The sequence below is a fragment of the Oryctolagus cuniculus genome, chromosome 11 (assembly GCF_051225735.1).
Source record: "Oryctolagus cuniculus isolate XC-2025 breed Fujian yellow rabbit chromosome 11, ASM5122573v1, whole genome shotgun sequence".
Classification (NCBI taxonomy): Eukaryota; Metazoa; Chordata; class Mammalia; order Lagomorpha; family Leporidae; genus Oryctolagus; species Oryctolagus cuniculus.
Window position 1 is genome coordinate 41235442 of NC_142877.1, and position 23729 is coordinate 41259170.

The 23729-nt window shown below is 41.4% G+C and overlaps 1 protein-coding gene across 4 annotated transcripts in view; it reads right to left on the reverse strand.

Annotated features, from left to right (window-relative positions):
• Positions 1–23729, reverse strand: part of KIF16B (kinesin family member 16B) — a 314749-nt gene that overhangs the window by 24455 nt on the left and 266565 nt on the right. For all 4 annotated transcript variants that reach the window (XM_008256361.5, XM_070052109.2, XM_008256360.5 and 1 more), the window contains one exon: positions 13976–14059. In XM_008256361.5, the coding sequence (XP_008254583.3) occupies positions 13976–14059 (84 nt within the window). The remainder of the gene's footprint in view (positions 1–13975; positions 14060–23729) is intronic.

Genomic DNA, 23729 nt, shown 5'->3' on the forward strand with positions numbered 1-23729 from the left:
TGCACATGTTTTGTACATACAGTTATGACATATAAGGTAAATAAAGAATGGATAGGTCACTGGTTTCCATAGCATGGTGTCTGAAATTCTCTTTAGTCTGATGAGGTTTAGAAAATTGGAGATGATTAATTCCTCACATAGTAGTTATATGCTGGCACAAGATTGAATTCTTTGATTCTGAGAGTTGTTTTAGCACCTGATATATACAAATCCAACTCTCTTGGGTAGAGGTAGTTGCTTGCTTAAGCCAGGAAGGATTGTCACCAAAGGTTGCTTTGTACTAAGGAAAACTGAGGCCACATCCTTAAATGAAGAGGTTCTCTCAACCATGGGGAATTCTAAACACACTGTGGTATTAAAAGTAATGTGTTCAATATCTTTTAGCTTTGAATATCAACTGTCCCGTTATTGTTTTGTTAAAAAGAAGAATGATGAATGGATGCATAGACAGATAGGTAGCATAAGGGAACCATGGAAAAACAAGATGACAGAAGAGGGGTCAGTGCTGTGGCGCAGCAGGTTAATGCCCTGGCATGAAGCGCTGGCATCCCATATGGGCGCCGGTTTGAGACCTGGCTGATCCACTTCCAATCCAGCTCTCTGCTATGGCCTGGGAAAGCAGTAGAAGATGGACCAAGCACTTGGGCCCCTGTACCCATATGAGAGACCTGGAAGAAACTCCTGGCTCCTGGCTTCAGATCGGCACAGCTCCGGCCACTGCAGCCAATTAGGGAGTGAACCATCAGATGGAAGACTCTCTCTCTCTCTCTCTTTCTCTGCCTCTCTTCTCTGTGTAACTCTGACTTTCAAATAAATAAATAAAAATCTTGAAAAAAGAAGGAAGACAAAAGGAAGGATAGACGTGAAGGCAATGAAGAGAGAAAAGGAGGAAAGGAAAGAGACAATGATTACATGACTGCATAATGAGTTATTTGTAAATGTCTATCTTTTAACAAATATAGTAATTTCATGGTTGTTTTACAATCACAAAAAATTGGGCTGAAGTTATAGAAAGTTCCCACAGACCCACTTTCCCCCATCCCCTGCCATATGGACAGTTTACCCACTATCAAAATACTGCACCAGTGTAGTAATTTCCAAGAATCAATTAACTCAGACTGAGACATCATTATCAAGGTCTAAAACTTACATTAGGTATCACTCTTGGTGTGGTATTTTTATTGAAAGGCAGAGTTACAAACACACACACACACACACACACACAGAGAGAGAGAGAGAGAGAGAGAGAGAGAGAGAGAAAGAGAGAGAAAGAGAGAGAGAGAGAGAGAGTCTTCCATCCACTGGTTTACTCCCCCAAATGGCTGTAACAGCCAGCACCGGGCCAGGCTAAACCCAGGAGCCAGGGTCTTCCACATGGATGCAAAAGTCCAAGCAGTTGGGCCATCCTCCACTGCTTTCCCAGGTGCATTAGCAGGGAGCTGGAACAGAATTGTAGCAATTGGGACTTTAACCAGCATCCTTATGTTATGCTGGTATTGTAGGTGGCAGCTTAACCCACTATGCCACAATGCCAGTCCCTTGGTGTGGTAATTTCTATTGGTTTGGATAAATGTATATTGACATGTGTCTACCATTATAGTACCATACAGAATGGGTTCACTGCCCTAAAAATCTTCCATGCTTCTCCTATTCATCTCTCCCTTTTCCCTAATCCCTGACAACCACCAACACTGTCTCCAAAATTGTGTCTTTTCCAGAATCCCTTTTCCAGAGTTGGAATCATGTAGTATATATAATATACATATATAAAATATATACATAATGATATTTATATATTTCTCATATTGGCTTCTTTCACTTAGTAATATGCACTGAAGTTTCGTTCACAAGCTTTTCACAGCTTGACAGTTCATTTCTTTTTGGTGTTAAGTAACATTCCATTGTTTGGATGCACTACTGTTTATTTCTTCATTCACCTACTGAAGGCCATCTTGGTGGCTTCCACAGTTTGGCAATTACACATAAAGCTGCTATAAACTTTCATGGGCATGTTTTTGAGTGTACATACGTTTTGAACTTCTCTGGGTAAATTCTAAGGAGCAAGTCTGCTGGATTGTATAATAAGACAGTATTTAGCTTTGCAAGAAACCATCAGACCCATACAAAGTAGCTATAGCATTCTGTATTCCCACCAGTAATGAATGAGAGCTCTTGTTCCAAATCCAGCATTTGGTGGTATCAATGTTCTATATTTTGGCCATTCTAAGAGGCATAGAGTAGTATATCATTGTTTTAACCTGTAGTTCTCTGACAACATATGCTTGTCACATGTGTAATTCCTTTGGTGAGGTGTTTGTTCAATTCTTTCAGTTCTTTTATTAATCTGATTGTTAGTGTTTTTGCTGTTGAGTTTTAAAGAATTCTTTGGATATTTTCGATAACAATCCTTTATCAGATATTTATTGTGCAAAGATTTTCTCCCAAGTATGTGGCATGTCTTCTTATTTTCCTGGCTGTGTCTTCCACAGAGCACACGTTTTTTAATCTTAATGAAGTTTGATTTATGATTTATTTCTTCTACAGATCATGCTTCTTTAGCCATATCTAATAAGTCATCAGTGTATACCAGGTCATCTAGGTTTCCTCATTCATTATCTTTCAGGACTTTTACAGTTTTGTGTTTTACCTTTGGGAGTAGGATCCATTTTGAGTGCATTTTTGAGAAGGTCTGTGTCTAGATTCATTTTTTTGCATATGTCCGGTTTCTCCAGCACTATTTGTTGAAAAAACCATATTTGTTGCATTTTATTGACTTTTCTTCTCTATTAAAGATCAGCTGATTACATTTATGTGGATTTTCTTCTGGGTTGTCCATTCTGTTCCATTAAACTATCTGTCCATTTCTTAAAAAATATGTTTATTTACTTGAAAGGGAGAGAGAGAGAGAATGAGAATCTTCTATCTACTGGTTCATTCACCAAATGGAGTCTATTCTTCCACAAATACCACACCATCCTCATTACTGTAGCTTTACAATAACACTTGAAATTGGGAAGTGGCAATCTTTCTTTGTTCTCCTTCAACCTGGTTTTAGCTATTCTGGGCCTTTTCCTTCTCCATATAAACTTCATAATCAGTTTACTATATTCAGCAAATAACTTGCTGGGATTTTAAGCAGGCTTCAGTTGCATTTACAGATTAAGTGACAAGGAACTACCATCTTAACTATGGTGAGTCTTCCTATCCATAAATATGGAGTATTTCCCTATTTAGCTGTCTTTTGATTTCTTTCACCAGAGTTTTGTAGTTTTCCTCAGAGAACTTGTATATATTTTTTGACATTTATACCTAATTCTAACTTTTGGGGTGTGTGTTATTGTATTATTCATTTCAAATTCTACTTGTTCACTCTGGTCTATAGGAAAGCTACTGACTTTTGTGTATTGACTGTGTAACCTTTCTTTTTTCTTTTTTTTGACAGGCAGAGTGGACAGTGAGAGAGAGAGACAGAGAGAAAGGTCTTCCTTTTGCCGTTGGTTCACCCTCCAATGGCCACCGCGGCTGGTGCGCTGCGGCCAGCGCACCGCACTGATCCGATGGCAGGAGCCAGGAGCCAGGTGCTTTTCCTGGTCTCCCATGGGGTGCAGGGCCCAAGCACCTGGGCCATTCTCCACTGCACTCCCTGGCCACAGCAGAGAGCTGGCCTGCAAGAGGGGCAACCAGGACAGAATCCGGCGCCCCGACCGGGACTAGAACCCGGTGTGCCGGCACTGCTAGGCGGAGGATTAGCCTAGTGAGCCACGGCGGCAGCCCGACTGTGTAACCTTTCATCTTCTCAAAATCACATATCAGTTTCAAGAGTTTCTTTTTGCAATTCTTTCAGATTTCCTGAATAAACATGTTTATATAACACATGCCCATAAACATGCATATGAATGGTGTTATGTCTTCCTTCCCAATCAATATTCTTTTCTGGGTCTTACTGTATTACCAGGACTTTATATGTTTAATTTTTTCAAGTTTTTATTCTCTCACCCCAAAGAAACCTTTTATTTAAGGACTACAAACTTCATGCATTTCATAAGTACAACTTAACAGTTGTACAGTGATTCTTCCCACCATACTCACCCTCCCACACACTGTCTCAACATTCCTCCTCCTCCCTCTCCCATTCCCAGTCCCATTCTCCATTAAGATCCATTTTCGATTAACTTTATACATAGAAGATCAACTCTATACTAAGTAGAGAGGTTAACAATTTGCATGAAAACAAAACAAAACAAAATAAAACAAAACAAAAAAAAACCCTGTTCCTAAATAGTTGAGATAAGGGCTGTTCAAAGTCATTACATCTTGAAACTAATTTCACTTTTTTTTTTAAAGGAAACAATTAACTCTTTTTTTTTTTTTAATTTGACAGGTAGAGTTACAGACAGTGAGTGAGAGAGAGGAAAGAGAGAAAGGTCTTCCTTCCGTTGGTTCACTCTCCAAATGGCCGCCACAGCCAGCGCTGTGCTGATCTGAAGCCAGGAGCCAGGCGCTTCCTCCTGGTCTCCCACATGGATGCAGGGGCCCAAGCACCTGGGCCATCCTCCACTGCCCTCCCAGGCCACAGCAGAGAGCTGGACTGGAAGAGGAGCAACTGGGACTAGAACCCAGCACCCATATGGGATGCCGGCACCACAGGTGGAGGATTAACCAAGTGAGCCATGGTGCCGGCCCTGGAAAGTTAATTAACTTTAAAGAAGCACCGAAGAATGACACATCTTTTACGAGCACTTAGAAATAGTTATAATACAGCTCTTTGAGGACAGAAGTCCTGCATGGGAAGTTAGTGCACAGTGACTCCTGTTGTTAATTTAACAATCAACACTCTTAAGGATAATGTCAGTGATCATCAGAGGCTCTTGACATGAGCTGCCTAGGCTATGGAAACCTTTTGAATCCACAAACTCTTATCAGTATTAAGACAAGGCCATAAACAAAGTAGATGTTCTCTCCTCCCTTCAGAGAAAAGTACCTACTTCTTTGATGACCACTTCTTTCTACTGGGGTCTCACCCATCAAGGTCCTTCATGTAGGACATTTTCTGCCACAGCGTTATGGCTTTCCATGCCTGAAATGCTCTCATGGACTTTTCAGTCAGATCAGAATGCCTTAAGGGCTGATTCTGAGTCAGAGTGCTATTTAGAGTGATTGTCATTCTATGAGTCTGATATATGGACTATCCCATGTTGGAGCATTCATTCTTTTTCTTTTTTTAATTTATTTGACAGGTGGAATTATAGACAATGAGATAGAGAGGGAAAGGGAGAAAGGTCCTCCCTCTGCTGGGTTCACTCCCCAAATAGCCGCCACGGCCAGAGCCACTCCAATCTGAAGCCAGGAGCCAGGTACCTCCTCCCAGTCTCCCATGCGGGAACAGGAGCCCAAGCACCTGGGCCATCCGCCACTGCCCTTCTGGGCCACAGCAGAGAGCTGGACTGGAAGAGGGGCAACCGGGACTAGAACTGGCACCCACATGGGATGCCGGCGCCACAGGCGGAGGATTAACCAAGTGAGCCACAGCGCCGGCCCTCATTCCTTTTTAATTCTATTCTTATTACCAGACCCTTAATCCTATCCATAAAATAACACTTAAGATGGTATTTTTGCCTCTCAGCTTAAGGGGATTTGGGGTCCCATGGCAAGTTTTAAACTGTACCCTTAGAAGTAACTCTGTAGGAATGTATGCAGAACTATACAACTTTATAGTTACAAACTTTATACACTTCATAATTACAATTTTAGGAACATGGTGATTCTTTCCACCATGCCCACCCTCCCACACATACTCCCCACCTCTCTTCATCCTCCCTCTCTCATTCCAACTCTTATTTTGTACTGAGATCTATTATAATTGTCTTTATACATGTGTTTAATTCTATGTTATGTAGAGTTCAACAAATAGAATAAAAACACCTGTTCCTCAACAGTCAAGACAAGGACTGTTAAAGTCATTGCTTCTCAAAGTGTCAATTTCACTTTTACAGATTGCCTTTTAGGTGCTCTATTAGTTATCACAGGTTAAGGAGAACATGTATGTAGTATTTGTCAGTTTCGGACTGGCTTATTTCACTAAGTATGAAGTTTTCCAGAATCATCCATTTTGTTGTAAATGACCAGATTTCATTTTTTTTAACTGCTATGTAGTATTCCATAGTGTATAAATCCCATAATTTCTTTATCCAGTCTTCAGTTGACAGGCATTTAGGCTGATTCCTTGTTTATTGTAAATTGAGCTGCAATAAACATGGGGATGCATATAGCTCTTTCATATGCTGATTTCATTTCCCTTGGGTAAATCTCCAGGAGTGGGATGGCTGGGTAGTATGGTAGGTCTCTATTCAGATGTCTTGAAACCTGGTACTGAGATTTCTTTGGCTTTGTTTTTGTTGTATAAGATTGCTTTAGCTATTTGGGGTCTTCTGTGTTTCCATATGAAATTCAGCATCATTTTTTCTATATCTGAGAAGAATGTCCTTGGTTTTTGATTAGTATTGAATTGAATCTGTAAATTGCTTTCAGAGGTATGGACATTTTGATGATATTGATTCTTCCAATCCATGAACATGGAAGATTTTCCATTTTTTTTGTATCTTCTTCTATTTCTTTCTTTAATGTTTTGTCATTCTCATCGTAGAGATTTTGACATCCTTGGTTAAATTTATTCCAAGGTATTTGATTTGTTTGTAGCTATTGTGAATGGGATTGATCTTAGAAGTTCTTTCTCAGCCATGGCATTACTTTTAAAATTATACTCTAAGTCACTCACTATATGACGATTGCAGTATAGTAACAGTTTAAAAAAGTCATCATTTCTTGTGTTTGCTATGTATCAAGCACCCATCCATGTATTTTATATGAATTTCATCAACAACCACCACAACCATATGGGAAAACTGATTCACAAAGAGCTTCAGTAATTTTTTCAAGATCACTTAGTAAGTAGCACAGCAAGTATTCCCAAGCAGTTTGGATGGTCCTACAGTGCATACTCTTAGCCTTTATCCTGTATTGAGGAAGTATGATGCACTATGGTCTTTTATTAGGTCTTTTTATGTACCATTTTCAGTTGAATCTCTCAATAACCCTGATGGCTAGCTATTCTCCTGGTTTTACAGTGACAATAAAGAAGTTCTGAGAGTTTAAGTAACTTGCTCAATGGCATACTTTGGTGTGGGAGAACTAGTGTTCTAACACAAATTTAGGCATGTGCCCATAGTTTGGAAAAAAAATTGCAGAATATATGCTATTTTCTAATTAACACAGGGTAATCAGTAAGGCCACAATAAATTTTTATGTAATGACCGAGGGTCAGACATTGTTCTAGACACTGAGGAATTAGGGGTGAACAGGTAGTTGGAATCCCTATTCTTACAAACTTATCTTCTAGCAAAACATAAAAATATTTTTTAAAAAACTAATCAATGAACAACAAATTCTCCATTTGCTAGAGCTGTGACCAAGAAACAACAGGGAAAACTGGAGGAGAGTGATGGGGTCAGGGCTGCTTGTACTTAATGACTTACGTGAGATAAGACATCTGAGGGTGGTACCCCACGCTGAGATGTTCTAGATGATGTAAGTTCTAATCAACAAAGAAATGAAGATCCTAATTGTCAGCTCGGAGTTTTCGGTTGGGAGCCCCAAGATAGAGCACAATTTTCTGTTCGTATGTTTTTGGGTCCCTGGGGTTTAGCGATCTTCCAGACACAAATGCCATTTTGGGAAGGAGTTAGACAACAGCGTGGTGGGGCCTTACTTGCCTCCTCCAGGCGTCTTATCTGGGTTTGGAAGCTGTTCCTTTCCTTGGAAATATTTGTTCTAAATGTGTTTTCCTATTCAACCAACATCTGCTCATAGAAACCAAAGTGGGATTTTGCTCTCAGTGGAGACTCTTGTTCATTGATGTGATCAACAAGCGCCAACCTACACTGATAGGATTTCACTGAATAAAATGATTTTTCGACAGGCAGTTAGCTCCCAGATTGTAGCACTTACAGCTCCCCTGACTCCAAACCCAAATTCCAGCTCCCGTCTCAGACACACCGACAGCCACTTATCCCCTCAACACTGCTTTGCTGCAGATGATGGTGGTAATGGCCCAATACCATAAAACAGCCCCAGCTAATGCAAATAACCAGATAACCAGAAGAAACAGTAAAAACCTAAATGAGGATGAAAATGGTTCTTTCTATGAACTATTTCTTTAATCTCTGCCTATATTTGATAACAGTGCTATCATTATACATTTTGTAAGATCAGCAGAGAATAGATGGAAAGAATGTTAAATTAAGCGTAGAATTGCTAAATATTTGTCCAACAGCCAAATGAATGAGGAAACTCAGAAAATTCAAAGATAGTTTACCTCCTAAATTTATTTTGAAACTGCAAGAGCTCAACTCACAAAATGCTTAAACCAAATGATTTTACTGTTAAAAATTCAAGGTTTGAGAGTAAAATAAAGCTTGAGTGAGAAACTATTGTTAAGGAAAATTAGATTGTGTATGTTGTAGGCATCATAAGCCAGAAAAGTGACTCCTGGCAGCAACTGCGGTGGCGGAGGGTATCTACCAATACCAGCAGCCATTACAATACCAATGTTCAGCAGACAGTGCACTTGAATCACCAAAGATTGGGTACTGAAAGACACTCTTCACTTAGTTCACTGTTTCCATTCAAAGGATGATACCTAGGAAACCTGGGTATCCCTTCATTGAGAGACAAAGAAAACATCTGGAAGCTGGCTTGGCATTCACAGCTGAGCTAGAACATTCTGTGGTCTGTGAACAAAGTTTAAAAGAATTGCAACACCAGACATGATTCTGTGATCATGAAGGGACAAGACCCTCTCCTCCCTTAAAAAAAAAAGACCATTCATAATCATTTGATTATTATAAAAACATAAACACTGCACAGACCACGAATATCATTCAATTTCCCTGTTTACAGGCTAGTATGGGTGGCCGTCACATATTTTTATCAGTCATATTTTAAACCTCAATCTGTTCTTCTTGCTTCTTAGATAAGATTTTTAATATACCCAATCACAAAATTACCGTTAACATCCAGTTCAGAGCAAAGCCCTGCTCTTTAGCATACTCCCCCAAATCACCAATATAAATCTAAATTCTCTAACTTCTTATTGAGAAGTCTCATGACTTCTCCCTCGTTGCAATGAGTCAACAAATCTACCTGTGTTGGAAAACCAGGGCTACTCCTGGGGGGTGGGGACAGTGTCTTTGGCTGAACATCATTGACTTTTGTTTTCAAGGACAGAAGGCCCAGGAAGTACACTTAGTAAACTGGAGACTCCACAGTGGCTAGTTAATCCTGCAGTCAATGACCTGGCAGATATGCAAAGAGAACTAGCCAGCTGTAAATAACAGCTAAGGAAATGTGGAGGAGCTACGCTTTTTTTGCAGTGACCCCGCACCTCTAATCTTTATCACCCTGGACAATACCTGCTCCACCATGACTAAATCCTTAAGAAACCCTTCTGTACTTTTCAGACTACAACTTGATAGGTTGAAAGAAAGGATGGTATTCTAGCAAGAGATTTCTAGTATCTTCCAGGTATCACCATGCATAAGAACACTTACAGAATGTTAGTGTTCTTGCTATCAGATACTGAATTTGCAAGTGAATGTGGCAAACTGAGACACAAATATTGCTATACTCAATGACTGTTGGGGACAGGGGTGGTACTTTCTCACTGTTCTGTGCTTCCTTGGCTCTTAAAATGGATCTAAAAAGCACCACAAACCCCCATCATCATCATGGGCAACATCAAAACCCCCCTCTCACTCCAGATTCATTGCTATCACCATCTTCACTATTGTCATCAGATCAATTCACATTGTTGAGTGTTTTCCTCTGTACCAGATTCCATGCTAGGTGCATGATCTTATTTAATCCTTTGCAACTCAAAGATGATAATATCATTACTGTCCTCAGTTTACAGAGAAGCTACCTGCTCTAGCACTTTGAAGAAAATGTCCTAGACATTTCTCAGGTTCTTACTTCCAAAGGTGGTTGCCTGTATTATTCTGGAAAATTTTATGATTTTGAAGGATTTACTTGTTTTCATTAATTATAGTTACTCCTTGAAACGAGAGACTATTAAGATAATTAGAAGAAATGTTTCCAACTAGATAATAATGTTCTCTGAAATTAGTAACCCCAAATGCACCTCTCATCAATGAACAAAAATAAAACAAAACAAAAAACTCATTAATTTGGGGCTGATTTGGGAAGATTTTTCGATAACTCAGTGAAGATGAAGAATGTGTGAAGTATCACGGGAGATTATGAATTTAATTAGAGTCGACTGTGTTGCCTTTAAGTAACTTATGAGTGTAACAAGGAAGATTTGAGACATAAATGTATCTTTTGATGCAAGTCAGCAGGTGACAGCAGTCTTAAAGAAGTGGTGGTGAAGCCTCACAGATGTTCCAGAATGGTGCTACCCTAAGTGTGGCCTGTGTTTCAGAATTTAGTGCAATTTAACAGGATAATTTTACCTTTGTGGAACCTACAGATCATTTAAAAATTGCTTGCATCTAGTGTGTCTTTTCATTTTTTAAATATTTAAAATTTATTTATTTATTTATTTGAAAGGCAGGTTACAGAGACAGAGAGAGAGAGAGAGAGAGAGAGAGAGAGAGAGAGAGACTGAGAGAAAAGAGATCTTCCATCCATTGGTTGACTCCCCAAATGGCTGCAATGGCTGAGGCTGGGCCAGGCCAAAACCACAAGCCAGGAGCTTCTTCCGGGCCTCCCATGTAGGTGCAGGGGCCCAAGTGGGCCATCTTCAACTGCTTTCCCAGGCCACAGCAGAGAGCTGGATGGGCAGTGGAGCAGCTAGGTCTCAAACTGGTGCCCATATGGGGTGCCAGCATTTCAGGCCAGGGCATTAACCTGTTGCACCACAGTGCCAGCACCAATGCTACAACCCCTGGCTCCATATCACTACCCTAATTGCCACTGTCACAACTGATGCCTGGCACACAACTAATGCTCTGCTTTCCAAGGAAACTCTAAAATATCTCAAGACATTTCTATTCCTATTTATCATTTTAAAAAAATTATTACTCTCTGGGTCAGTGTTGTGGCACAGGGGGTTAAAGCTGGCATCCCATTTGGGCACTGGCATAAGTCTCAGTTGCTCCAATTCCAATCTAGTTCCAAGTTAATGTGCCTGGGAAAGCAGTGGAAGATGGCCCAAGTGCTTGGGCCCCTGCCACTCTTATGGGAAACCTTGATGAAGCTCCTGGCTTAAGGCCAATCCCAGCCAGTCCCAGACATTGTGGCCATCTGGAGAGGGAACCAGTGGATGGCAGATCTCTTTCTGTCTGTCTCTCTGTAACTCTGCCTTTCAAATAAATAAATAAATCTTTATAAAAATATTATTCTGAAAAATTTAACTTCTGTAACTTGAAAATTGCCAAAATATTGTCTGTATCTTTAATGTGAAAATGCTTTTGCTGATAAACTCAAATGCAAGTCCCAAATCTTGGAAACATTTTAATAGCAAGGATGATCAAAACCCAATTGAATCTGCTGTACAGAGCTCTCTCAGGTTGAGAAGGTGTATAAAGGTGCATTTCTGGGATTTAATAATCTAGCAGATAATCCCTTCTGAGCAAGCATTCTGTGCATTAGCTGGTGCAGGTATGCCCTCCTGCCATCCATCCTTCTATATGTGTTTCTATATTTACATTACACCTCCAGGTAAAGTTTCACATAGGAGTTTAAACATATGCTCTAAGAGGGAAAGAAATGTCTCATTTATCTTTGTTTCCTATATACTACTTAGCACTGTCTCCAGCATGCACTAGGAATTAGAAAGTTTGTTCAATTAAATCAAAGGGGAAGTTCAGGGAAAATAACTGTTAATTTTCATATGAAAATACACTAAATCAAGCAGTGACTTCTGATGTTCGAAGATCAAAAGGAAAGTCACAGAGAATTAATATAAGAATCTCAGATACATCTTCCCTTAGAGTGAAGGTGAAATATGCTTGCTCTTTGAAAAGAAGATAGTGTTCTAAGATTTAACAGTCAATCTTCAGTGAATTGCATTTAATTTCACATGCACCTGCCTATTTCCACAGGTGTGGGATCCATTCTTGAAAGGCTAATGCTGATAAGTAACAGCCACAGGCAGCAGAAGGGACTCTTGGACAGAGATGCTAACATAGAACTCTGTCGACAGCTGATGCCTTACGTGGGGCTAGGGACTCACACAGGAGATGTGACAGTTGCCAACAATCAGAGTGTCCTGAACTTTGCCCTGACTCTGAAGTTGGAATGGAAACCCTGGGATCACTGAGGGCTGTGCTCACAACCGCACTGCACACAAAATACCCATCTGCTATGGCACAGCTGGCATTGTGTGAGTTTAACTAGAGCCCCCAAGGAACTGGGGATGCCAAACCGTCATGTTATGTTAGCACGTGAAACCATAGTTTGAAAGCCGTATTCTCCATGTTTCCATTAAAGACAAGACTGGATAACTGAGACAGGCGAGGATTAGGTAAAGAGAACCCTTTCTAGTTCTAGTGGCATTTTAAAATATTTTTTGCAGGAAATAATTCAATCTTGGGGAGAACTGGATGAAGGAGACTCACCATAATTATATTTTCCTTGAAGGCAAATTTTTCAGTTGGGGATTAGGGTCATGCCATCACAGGATAAATTTGAAAAGCCTACAATAACCCATTCAAAGCCCAGACTTAATAGTTCCCGGACCTCGTCAAATGTGTAACCATGTAATCTAATTCCAGTGCCTATGAGCAGGGCTCTACCCTGACATTCAAACTTCTTCTGATGGTTCCACACTGCGTATCTCCGAGCTCTAAAATGCTCCTCATGGGCAATCATCTTGAAGTCTTTAAATTCTTCATGTCCCTTGCCACCACCTTCTTTGGCACTCAATGAAACCTCCAGCTTCTAGATATTTCCCTAATTCTGGTTCAAAGACATTAAACAGACCCCATGGGCAGTCACTTTGAATAGGCTGTCAGGAGGAGCGAGAATAACACCCAATTTTTATGCACAGTTTCACAATTTAGAAAGGGCTCTCTTGGGTCTTACTTGATGTCATTCCCAATAGGTCTTACTCTTATGCCTCTTAAAGAAACAGCAAAGGGCATGCTCCAAGAAGCCCCTGAAAGCTTGGACACACCAGATTGTTGTGAGCTGTTTGCATTATTGCCCCTTGTCTGGGCTCAATGACGCCCAAGGACAAAAGGGTGGCCAACAACCAAGGCCAACCTGAGACCATGAGCTGGGCTTCTCAAAACACACTCGTCCATGGCTTGGTGCAGAGTCAGCCTCATGAGCATCAGATTCAAACCAAATAAGCGACTACATGCCAGGAAAAAAACCCAAAACTAGATAAAGGAGTCACTAGTGTGTACTGGCAGTGAGGCAGTCAGGAAAACAACAGTTGTGCTAAGTGAATTCTGCATGTAGGTGGTTTAGAAGATTAAGTGAAAATCAGTCAAATGAAGCCTAACTAGGACTGAAATAGGTGTGCATCTTTTTTTGTCTCCAAATATCTTGAAAAAGTAACAGTGATGCAATGCTATAAATCTTCAGTTAGTTAATTCCAGGTTTTTTACAGCAAACTTTGTACCCTCATCTTGAATTACATACCATCTGTCTATAGTGAATATTTAGTTCTCACTCACATCCTGCTTCCTAACCCTTAGAATAAATACATTTTCTTTAAAACACTGTAAAAATGTTCTGCTAGACCAGAGGGGACAAAGGCCCTGTATCTGAAATCAATGGATATCAGTGCTATACACTCTGCTGCTGGCATCTCCTGTGTTGATGAAGCAGCACCTCGACACTCACACACAGAAGGCCTCGTGTTTAACAGGAATAATTCTTACTGCCCAACCAGAGGGCACATTTTCTACACACTCCACACACACAGAGAAAAAAAGCTTAATTCTCTTACCTCCAAGTGACTTCGCCTCTCCGCAATCACACGCTCATCCTTGTTCCCAAACAGTTTCTTTGGGGGGAACTCGAGGGCAGCAAGCTGAAACACACAGAGTTCGAAGGAGATGCATTAACATCACACCGGTGACCTGTGGGCTATTATTCATCTATTAACTGCAATTTCAACAATGGAGTAAAAAGAAGAGGTTGCAAGCCTAAAGATGGTGGGTCCTGCCTTACTTTGTCGCCAACTGTGTAACCTTGAACAGATGCCTCAAGGTCCAATGGGGAGACTGGGTGATGGAAACGTGAAGGCAGGACAGACCCAAGACTCAGTAGTCTGCCTCAGATGACTTGTCTGATGGTGCCAGATGGTGTTTTACGATTTTTTTTTTTTTTTTACAAAACACTTAGTTTATTCTTTCAGTCCTTTAGTAGGATTTGGTTACTTTTAGGTTCAGATGAGAATCTGGAAACTCCACCTACACACAACCCAAACATTCTGCAGATTAGTTAGACTACTGCTAAGGTTCTGTAGGCATTCCACTTTGCTGTTTTCCAGCTACTACTGCAAATGAAGACTGCCCTGTGAAAAAAAGGACTTCTGCTGAATCTTTTTCACCTTGTTTCTTAGAAAGGGAAGGTTTAGGATTAGTATAAGCCTAGTCTTGGAATTTCAAACTCATATTCGTTAGGCTTTTCTTCTTGGAAGTCTTAAATAAACTGTAATAGTAAGATAAGTTTTATTACAGACAACCAGGCCAGAAAGGACTCCTTAACCTGGTGAGACTCTGACCAGCCAGTGCTGCTTTGGCTGGGACAAAGCTTGGAAGCAATAATGACTACTGTACTTCATTCCTTTCTCACCTTACTGCGTCTAGGCTGATGGAGCACACTATAGAACACATGCCACAAAATTCCCATTTTAAATCTATGCAAATCACTAAATTGATTTAAATTTATGTTGTCACAGTAAAAACAATGAAGGAGTACTATATGTGTGTATATGTGTGTGTGTGAATATTACAAAAACACAGTATTAAAGCATAACACACAAGGGCAGGCATTTGGCACAGCAGTTACAATGCTGCTTGGGACAGCTACATTCCGTATCGGAGTACCTGGGATGGAATCCTGGCTCTGCTTCAGATTCTAGCTTCCTGGAATGGCTCAGGCAGGTGGGTCCCAGCTGCGTTCTGTGCTTCTGGCCTCTGCCTGGCCCAGCCTCAGATGTTGAGTGCATCTGGGGAGTGAACCAGTAGATGGACGATCCCTCTCTGTCTCTCCTGTCTGTACCTCTGCCTTCCAAATAAGTAAAATAAACTTTAAACAAAGTTTAATTTACATAAAGTGCGCCTAAGAGAATAAGTTGATGAATTTTCAAATTGAATACACTGACTAACCAGCATCTAGATCAGGAAACCAGCACCCAGATCAAGAAAGCGCATTGTTTGCATCTCATGAACTGCAGGTTCTCCCTCCCCATTACCCCTTCACTCCTTGAAAGACTAATGCTAACCTGCCTTCTAACAGCATTATTTGGTCCTTCCTATTTATTATTATTATTCATTTGAAAGGCAGGAGCAGGGCAGAGAGAGAGAAAGAGAGAGAGAGAGAGAGAGAGAGAGAGAGAGAGTCCTATTTGCTGGTTCATTCTCCAAATGCAGGCTACAGCTGGGGCTGGACCGGAGTGAAGTTAGGAGCCAGGAACTCAACCCAGGTCTCCCATGGGGGTAGCAGGGGCCCAAGGACTTGGGCCATCTTCTACTGCTATTCCAGGCCATAGCAGAGAGCTGGACTGGAAGGGGAGCAGCCAGGACTCAAACTGGCGCCCATATGGGATGCCGGTGCCTCAGGCAGAATAACCTACTGTGCCACAGTGCCAGCCCCCTGATGGGGCATCTTAACTGCTAGGTCAAAGTCCCCCATCCTCAGTTCTCCCTATTTTTGAATTTCACTTTCATGGTATGGTACAATATGAACCCTTTTATATTTTGTTCAAATAAGTGAGATCCATCCATGATGTTATATGTAGTAGTACCAATTTGCTCATTGTCATTGCGGTTCAGTGTTTCATTTCATGAACAACATTCCACAACATTATCTGTCCACTTCTCTTGTAATTGGGCTCTTTGTTCATCTCCAGTTTGTAATTATTAGGAACTGTGCTATGAACATTTCCCTATAAATGTTCCCTACAGGTGTTCAGATTAAACACACACACACACACACACACACACAAAGTATTTCTGTTGGTCAGACTCTTAGGAGTGGAAACACTGGTTATTTGGTATGTATGTGTTCAGTTGTACTCAAAACCATCAAAAAGTTTTCCAAAGTGGTTCTAGTAACAGAGATCTGCTCCAGATCCTCACCAACACTTGGTCCTGTGTGCTTTTCCATACCAGCCATTGTGGTGAGTGTGCAGTCATTTCTGTTGTGGGTGACACATCTCTCTGATGACTAATGATGTTGAAGTTCTTTTCACATGCTCACTGGCCAGCTGCTCAGTCATCTTTGGGAAGTGTCTGTCTAACACTTTTGCTTATTTTAAAGTAGGTATTTATCTTTTCCTTAGTAGTTCTCCCTTTTCACTCCCTCAGAGGTGTCTCTGACGACCTTCTCCCAATGTCTCTATGCTAACTCAAACTGGGCAGATGTTTGCTCCTTTCAAAACCCAGGGTCCTCCTGGCTCAAGCACAGAAAGCTTGGGGTGGCTCAAGGAGAGCACCAGGGGATGGACGCCTCTTCTTTGCTCACCAATGTTCCGATTTTGTTGTTGATATTCAACTTTAATGTCAGTTCAGAGTAAAGTGCAAGACTACGGACACAAAGGTAAGAGAGATCCAGTATGAATCTTAGCTTGACAAGTAACTAGTCACCTCGCTGAGTCTCTCTGTGCCTTGAGCACTCCCCACCAAAGGGGGGAAAAAACAACCAATAAACAATGATGCTTAATTCACCAGGTTATTGTAAAGATTTAATGAAGAATGGTGAATGGATCTTAGCTACGTTATTAGTTGTTAGAAACCTTGTTGAGTAAGAGAGTGGCGTGCCTGTGTACCCTGGTACCCTCTCTCACCACCCATTGGACTGGTGACACGGCTTCCAGGAGCAAAGGGTTTTCTGGAGCCCGGCCTTGTTGTTACAACTCTGAGAAAACAGGTGCACCAGAGCTTATCTTCCGGACTTCATATTATCTTCTTCAATTTCATATTATACGAGCATGCTCCACCTCACTCCTGCCCCTCCAGGCAGCGACACTGAAAGCTTGGCAAGCATGCATTCAGTTGCTTGTTTTGTCATTTTCCTAAGTGGCTGATGAGATGAGGTGTTTTCTGTCAGGGGAAATTTATAGCCACACTCACAGGCTCAGTCCGAAAGGGCACACCAAGAGGACCTTGGGCAGCTGACCCAGGTAAGGGACCTGCATTCAAATTTCCTTGTAGTCAAAAGTGGTACTCCCTCCCTAGAAACAGATGGAGGCTAAAATTGTTTCCTATTAAATATCCAGCCTGTAAAATAACTATGTACAAATTATGTGTAACACTGCTGTTAGATTTTAGGAGAAAAAAGGCAAAGTTAAAGTTTAAATAACTTTTAGACATATGATCATAAGACTATGATAGCTAACAGTTTAAATTAAGAATTAGAGGGGCCGATGCTGAGGTGCAGCAGGTGAAAGCCCCAGACTGCAGTACCGGCATCCCATATGCACACTGCTTCGAGTTCCAGCTGCTTCACTTCTGATCCAGCTCCTTGCTGATGTGCCTGAGAAATCAGTAGGAGATGGCCCAAATGCTTGGGCCCCTGCACTCATGTGGGAGACCCAGAAGAAGCTCCTGGTTCCTGGAATCAGATAGGCTCATCTCCAGCCATTGTGGCCATTTGAGGAGTGCGCCAGTAGTTGGAAGACCTCTTTCTCTCTCTGTCTCTACATCTCTCTGTAACTCTGCCTTTCAAATAAATAAATCTTTTTTAAAAAAATTAAGAATTAGAGATGCAGATCCAGAGGTGAGTGACTCAAGAAGGTTCAACATCATGGCAGGCAAGGTCAAGATGAGGAATCAGGGTTGATGCCAGGTTTTTCATGACAAGGCAGAGTAAGCAATGATTGCAGCATAGGGAAGAAGCCGCTGTGAAGCTCTTGAGGATCTCGGATAAAGAGGAAAGAAGCAGCTCCTAAGTGTATTAAACCAGAAACATGAAGGTGTGGCTGCTACATGGTGACCTAAAAGTTCTAACAAGAGCTGTCAACGGAACTCCACTGAGGACCTATCCACCTAAGAAGTGAATACAAAAGCAACAGGGGTTGGTGACAGCAACAAAAGCAAGTGGAGACTAGCAGGAAGGAAGTTGGGCCTGGAGGTGGGCTCCTCAGAAGTCCATGAGATGCAAGATTAGCTAGCATCTGTCATCTTAATCCTCTCTAAACAAATTCTGAGTACGATGGTGGCCACCTGTATGCATAAAGTATTGGGGGTGGGAAGTCGAGGAACAGGAGCAACCAAAGCAGAAGGCCAAGGCCAGGATGCAAAGGACACCACTAAAATAATGACACAGCTTTCCAACTGCATCACGAGTCACCTTTTCCCTGTGATAGAGTGGACACTACCTCTACTTCTCCCTTTAAGAGAATCTCAACAGTGTTACTTAGGCTAGGCTATTATTCAGATAGGATGAATGAGAATAAATCCCAATACTGTCAGTTGAAAGATGTTGAATATCAGCAATAGAATCTAGTGAAACCCTGGACAGAACTTCAACACTGTTTTCGTTCCTTTTTAAAAAATATATATATATATTTGAGAGAGAGAGAGAGAGAGAGAGAAAGAGTGTGTGAGTGTGTGTGTGTGTGTGTGTGTGTGTTTCCATACACTGATTCATTTCCCAAATGGCCAGGAGGCCAGGCCAGGCATTGAGAACTCAATCGAGTCTCTCATGTAGGAACCTGGAGTCAAGAGCTAGGGCCAGGAGTCATATCCAGAGACTGCCTCTGATGTGGGATGCAGACATTCTAACTGGCATTTTAACTGTTAGGCCAAATGCCCACCCCAAAATGGGTGGGACAATTGATACTGCTATAAGTTTCCTTCAGCTGTATTATCTGCCAAATGAAAATATTCTCATTTGATGGATTGCTCATTGGCTATATCTAAACTAATCTATTTCAAAAGAACATGTTTTCCCTCAAAAATAAAAAGTAGCTTACACTGAAATATAAGATACATGTAACATTAAAATGGCCAAGGAGTTGTGATAATGGGGCAGGTGACACAGGAAGCCATTGGAGAACAATACAGTAGCCCGGCTTATCAGTGGTTTCAATTACTTGTGGTCAATCATGGGCTCAAATTATTTAATAGAAATTCCAGAAATTAATAACTCACAAGTTTTAAATCATGCACTGTTTTTAGCAGCATGATAAAATCCTTAATCACCCCCCACTCCATCCCACCCAGGGCATGAATCATCCCTTTGTCCATTGTATGCATACTAACTGGACTACCTGCTAATTAGTCACTTAGTAGCCCTTTAGGTTATCAGATTGATGGTGGTGCTTGTGTTCAAGTGATTCTTATTCTCCTTAATAATGGCTCCAGGAGTGCAAGAGTAGCAATGGATACTGGTAATTCAGATATGGCAAAGAGAAATCATAAGGTGCTTGTTTGAAGAAAGGAAGTGAAAATTCTTGATTTAGCAAGAAAAAAAGAAGTACAGCAAGATTGCTAAGGTCTATAATACAATCAGACAGCTTGAGAGAAAGACTATATTCATGTAATGTTTACTATAAGATATTATTATATATATTCTATTAGTGTTGTTAATCTCCTACTGTACCTGACTTACAAGGTAAATGTTATCATAGGTATGCATGTATAGAAAAAAAACACAATACATGTAGCGTTTGTTACTACACATGGTTTCGGGCATCCACTGGGAGTCATGGATAAGGGGGCTGCTGCAGCCGCTGATGTAGAACGTATTACAGTCACACCCCAAACCCTCCTTTTAGAAAGAAGACCATCATCATTACTTGGGTTGACCCAGCTGAGTCCCTGAGAAATGAGGAAGCAAAGGGTCCTGATGCTGAGTTGCTGGACACCTGCAATGGGGGGAGAAGGAGAATGGGGCCAGGTATTATCAGCACTGCTCTATCACTGTTTAAATAATAATGCAGAAAAACCCCATGGGTCAGGAGCCCAGCATAGGGAGGAGGCCCAACTTTCTCTCCCTGCAAGCTCAAAGCTACTGCCTCTCTGTTTTTTTGGTTTTTTTTTTTTTTTTTTTTTTTTTTTTTTTTTATTTGACAGATAGAGTTACAGATAGTGAGAGAGACAGAGAGAAAGGTCTTCCTTCCATTGGTTCAGCCCCAAAATGGCCAATACGGCCAGAACCGTGCCGATCTGAAACCAGGAGCCAGGTACTTATCCTGGTCTTCCATGGGGTGCAGGGCCCAAGCACTTGGGCCATCCTCCACTGCCTTCCCGGGCCACAGCAGAGAGCTGGACTGGAAGAGGAGCAGCCGGGACTAGAACCAGCGCTCATATGGGATGCTGGTGCTGCAGGCGGAGGATTAACCAAGTGAGCTACGGGGCCGGTCCCAAAGCTACTGCCTCATATTTAAAGGGCAGAACACCAAATGCAATTCCTTTTAGGTTTCCTTTCTGAATTATCAGTTAATTAAACTGGCTAAATAGCTTTAAAAATGAACAATTTACTGAGATCAAAAGAGTCACTGGTCAGAACAAAGAATTACGCCTGGAGGACCACAGAAAAATCAAGAACCAAAAACCAAACACTTGCTTCGTGTTGCTGAACGTGAGTGGGGGATTCCGAGTGTCCCTGGAGTCTACACTCACATCTCCATGTTAGCATCTTCTTGCCTGTTGTTTGTTCTGGTTTCTCACGCTAACTGGAGATGTTCAATAAAAGCAGTAGTTCCGCCTGCAGTTTCCATTCTTCCTGCATACTCTACATATCACTCTTATGCTCTGCTGCTCTAGTCCAGCGGATGGTCTGCATGGGACTTCCACGCCAAGCACTGCCAGGAACAGTGAGTGACAATCTCAGGTGCAGAGATCCCTCTTCCCTTCTGCGTGTAACTGTTGACAAAGGAAATGCAGTGTCCTATATTCCAGAAAATTAAGGTTTCTCAAGTTCTATATTCCTCACAAGAACTCAATTCTACAGGGGCTCAGGCAAGGACTTCTGCTACATAAAAATACTCAAGATACTTGGGATTCAGTAATGAGGAAAAAGTCATTTTCTTTCTATATAATTTCATTTTCATAAAGAACAAGTATCAGCATTTCTCCTCCTATCTTTCATGGAGAGAGTCTCACATGGTAGTGACTGTGACAAAAATAATTTTCTAAAAGCCACAGAAAGGGATGGGCCAGCTCTGGTTAAAGATGGCAGAGCCGAAGTTTAATCTGCTATTCTCGCCTTCTTCGAAAGCATCAAAACAACATCACCAACAACAAATAAAAGAAAAAGCTCCATTTCCACGATAGGAAACTGCAAGCTCAACTCCGCTGCTGTGCAGCCCCCACAGAAAGCCACGGAGAGGGAGTGAGACGACGGAGCCGGGGGCGGCCCGGGGCCTTCAGCACCATGAGCGGCCCACTGGGGGTGCATCTGAATGTTCAGGCGGGCAAACTACTCTGCAATTAGAGAAACTTACGGGGGATAAGAAAAAGGTGGGAGCTGCAGCCCATAGCCAGGAGAAGGGGAGTGGGAGTCATGGGATGAAGATGAAAGTTTCACTACCCACAGCCCACCATCCCAGCCCTCCCGAACTCCAGGGCACAAAGAGCCCCTGTGTCCTAACATGAAGGGGAACACACTGGTGGAAAAAAATTCCAGAAAAGTTCCAAGCAAGTGTGGGCACTGCAGCTTCCTGGCTCTCATGTCCTCAGGATCTGGACTGAAGCCATGGTCTTTCCCACCATGGTCAGTCCATACAACTCCAAGATGAGGAAAACCAAGACTGGACTATGAATTCAAAGGATGGGGCGAGATTATGCTCAAAGGAAACCCAGAGGACAGACAAAGAACACACATACTTCGAGAAGGATCGGCCCAAGCTGCCCAGGGCTGATAACTGATAAATAATTATTTGGATTCACGCAAGAACCAGAATAATCATCTCTAAGAAAGGAACCTAAAGAGTTACATGATACACAGGCTGAAAGAAGAGTAAGCTGAGGGGAAGAAAAGGAGAGGAAAGGCGAACCAGCTCTCTGAGACATGGCTACTTCTAGGACCAGGAAAAAGTATACCCACAATGGGCCTGAAGCAGCTTACAGTGCTCAAAAACCAAAGACACATTGGTGGGGGCATCTCAGGGGAGCACAGGCAACAGCGAAAAGAGCTCCTAATGGCCAAAGTTGCAACAATTTGAAAAACAAAATTCAAATAAAGTAAAACAGGCATATAAAAACATGGAGAAGAAGAGACAACATAGCCACACAGAATGAAATATGCTAAGGGAAAGGGAATGTGAGTCAACAAGTTTATGCTGACCTGAAGTGTCCTTCAAGCCTGCAGGCCACAGACTGGCATTCTTAACACCCCATCAGGGGCATCCTTCAAAAACACAGCAAGTGACCAAGAGTGGCCAACCAAGAGACAGCACAAAGTTAAGTGTTCAGGAGTGAAGAAACCAGGGTAAAATGAGCAGTGCCTCTATTTAAACTCACAACCAAGAGGGAAAATTGTGCATAAAATAGAATGAATGCTATGTATCTTTTTAAAAAACAATTTTCATTTCACTTAAAAGGCACACACATATGTACATATATATGTGTGTGTGTGTGTGTATATATATATATATAGAGAGAGAGAGGGAGAGAGAAAGGGAGAGAGGGAGAGAGAAAGAGAGAGAAAGAGAGAGAAAGAGGGGACCAACAGAGATCTTCCATCTGCTGGTTTCCTCCCCAAACAGCCACAATGGTCAGGACTGGGCCAGGCTTTAGCTAGGAGCAAGAAAGGCAATTCAGGTCTGCCATACAGGTGACAGGGACCCAAGTACCTGAGCTGGCATTTTACTTTCAGGATGTGCATTAGCAGGAAGCTGTGACCAGGAGCTCAGCTGGGCCTCAAACAAACCTAGGCTCTAAGTAATGGGATGCAGGCACCCCAAGCAGCATCTTTACTGCTGTGCCTACACTGGCCTCCATGCTGGTTATCTTGAGAATGTAAAAATAACAATTTAAAAACTTGGGAGATGAAAGCAAATATAGTTAGTCTTATCTCTGGAAGAAGAATTAACTGACAATTTATAAAATGGGAACACATCCTTTGAAAACTGGTGACTTTAACATGTCAATACCTTTTTAAAAAACAATCTTTTTATTTTAAAATCATGTATGTTTCACAGGACAATATACTTTTGTGTAGAAAAATTTTAGAGTTCAGCAATTTATTTTGTTTTATTTCATTTTCTTTCACTTCTGTTAAACTCAAGTAAAATTAAGTTTAATGTCTGTACTTAAAAAGTAGCATATTTAGAATGAACACAATGTTTTCAAGCAATTTCATTCTTGGTCCCTATTCTCTCATTTTAATTTCTTTTTATCAAGCTATATATCCATCCTTTCATCTGTGCCTATTCATTTAGGTACTTAAAATAATGGTAAGTGGTAACATTAATTATATTTAGAGGACTTTGGGTAATCTGTTGCTTTCTTCTTGTATTTCCTTGTATTATGTGAAATTTTTATAAATGAGCATGCATCATTTTTATAGAAACAGTAAAAAGTGAT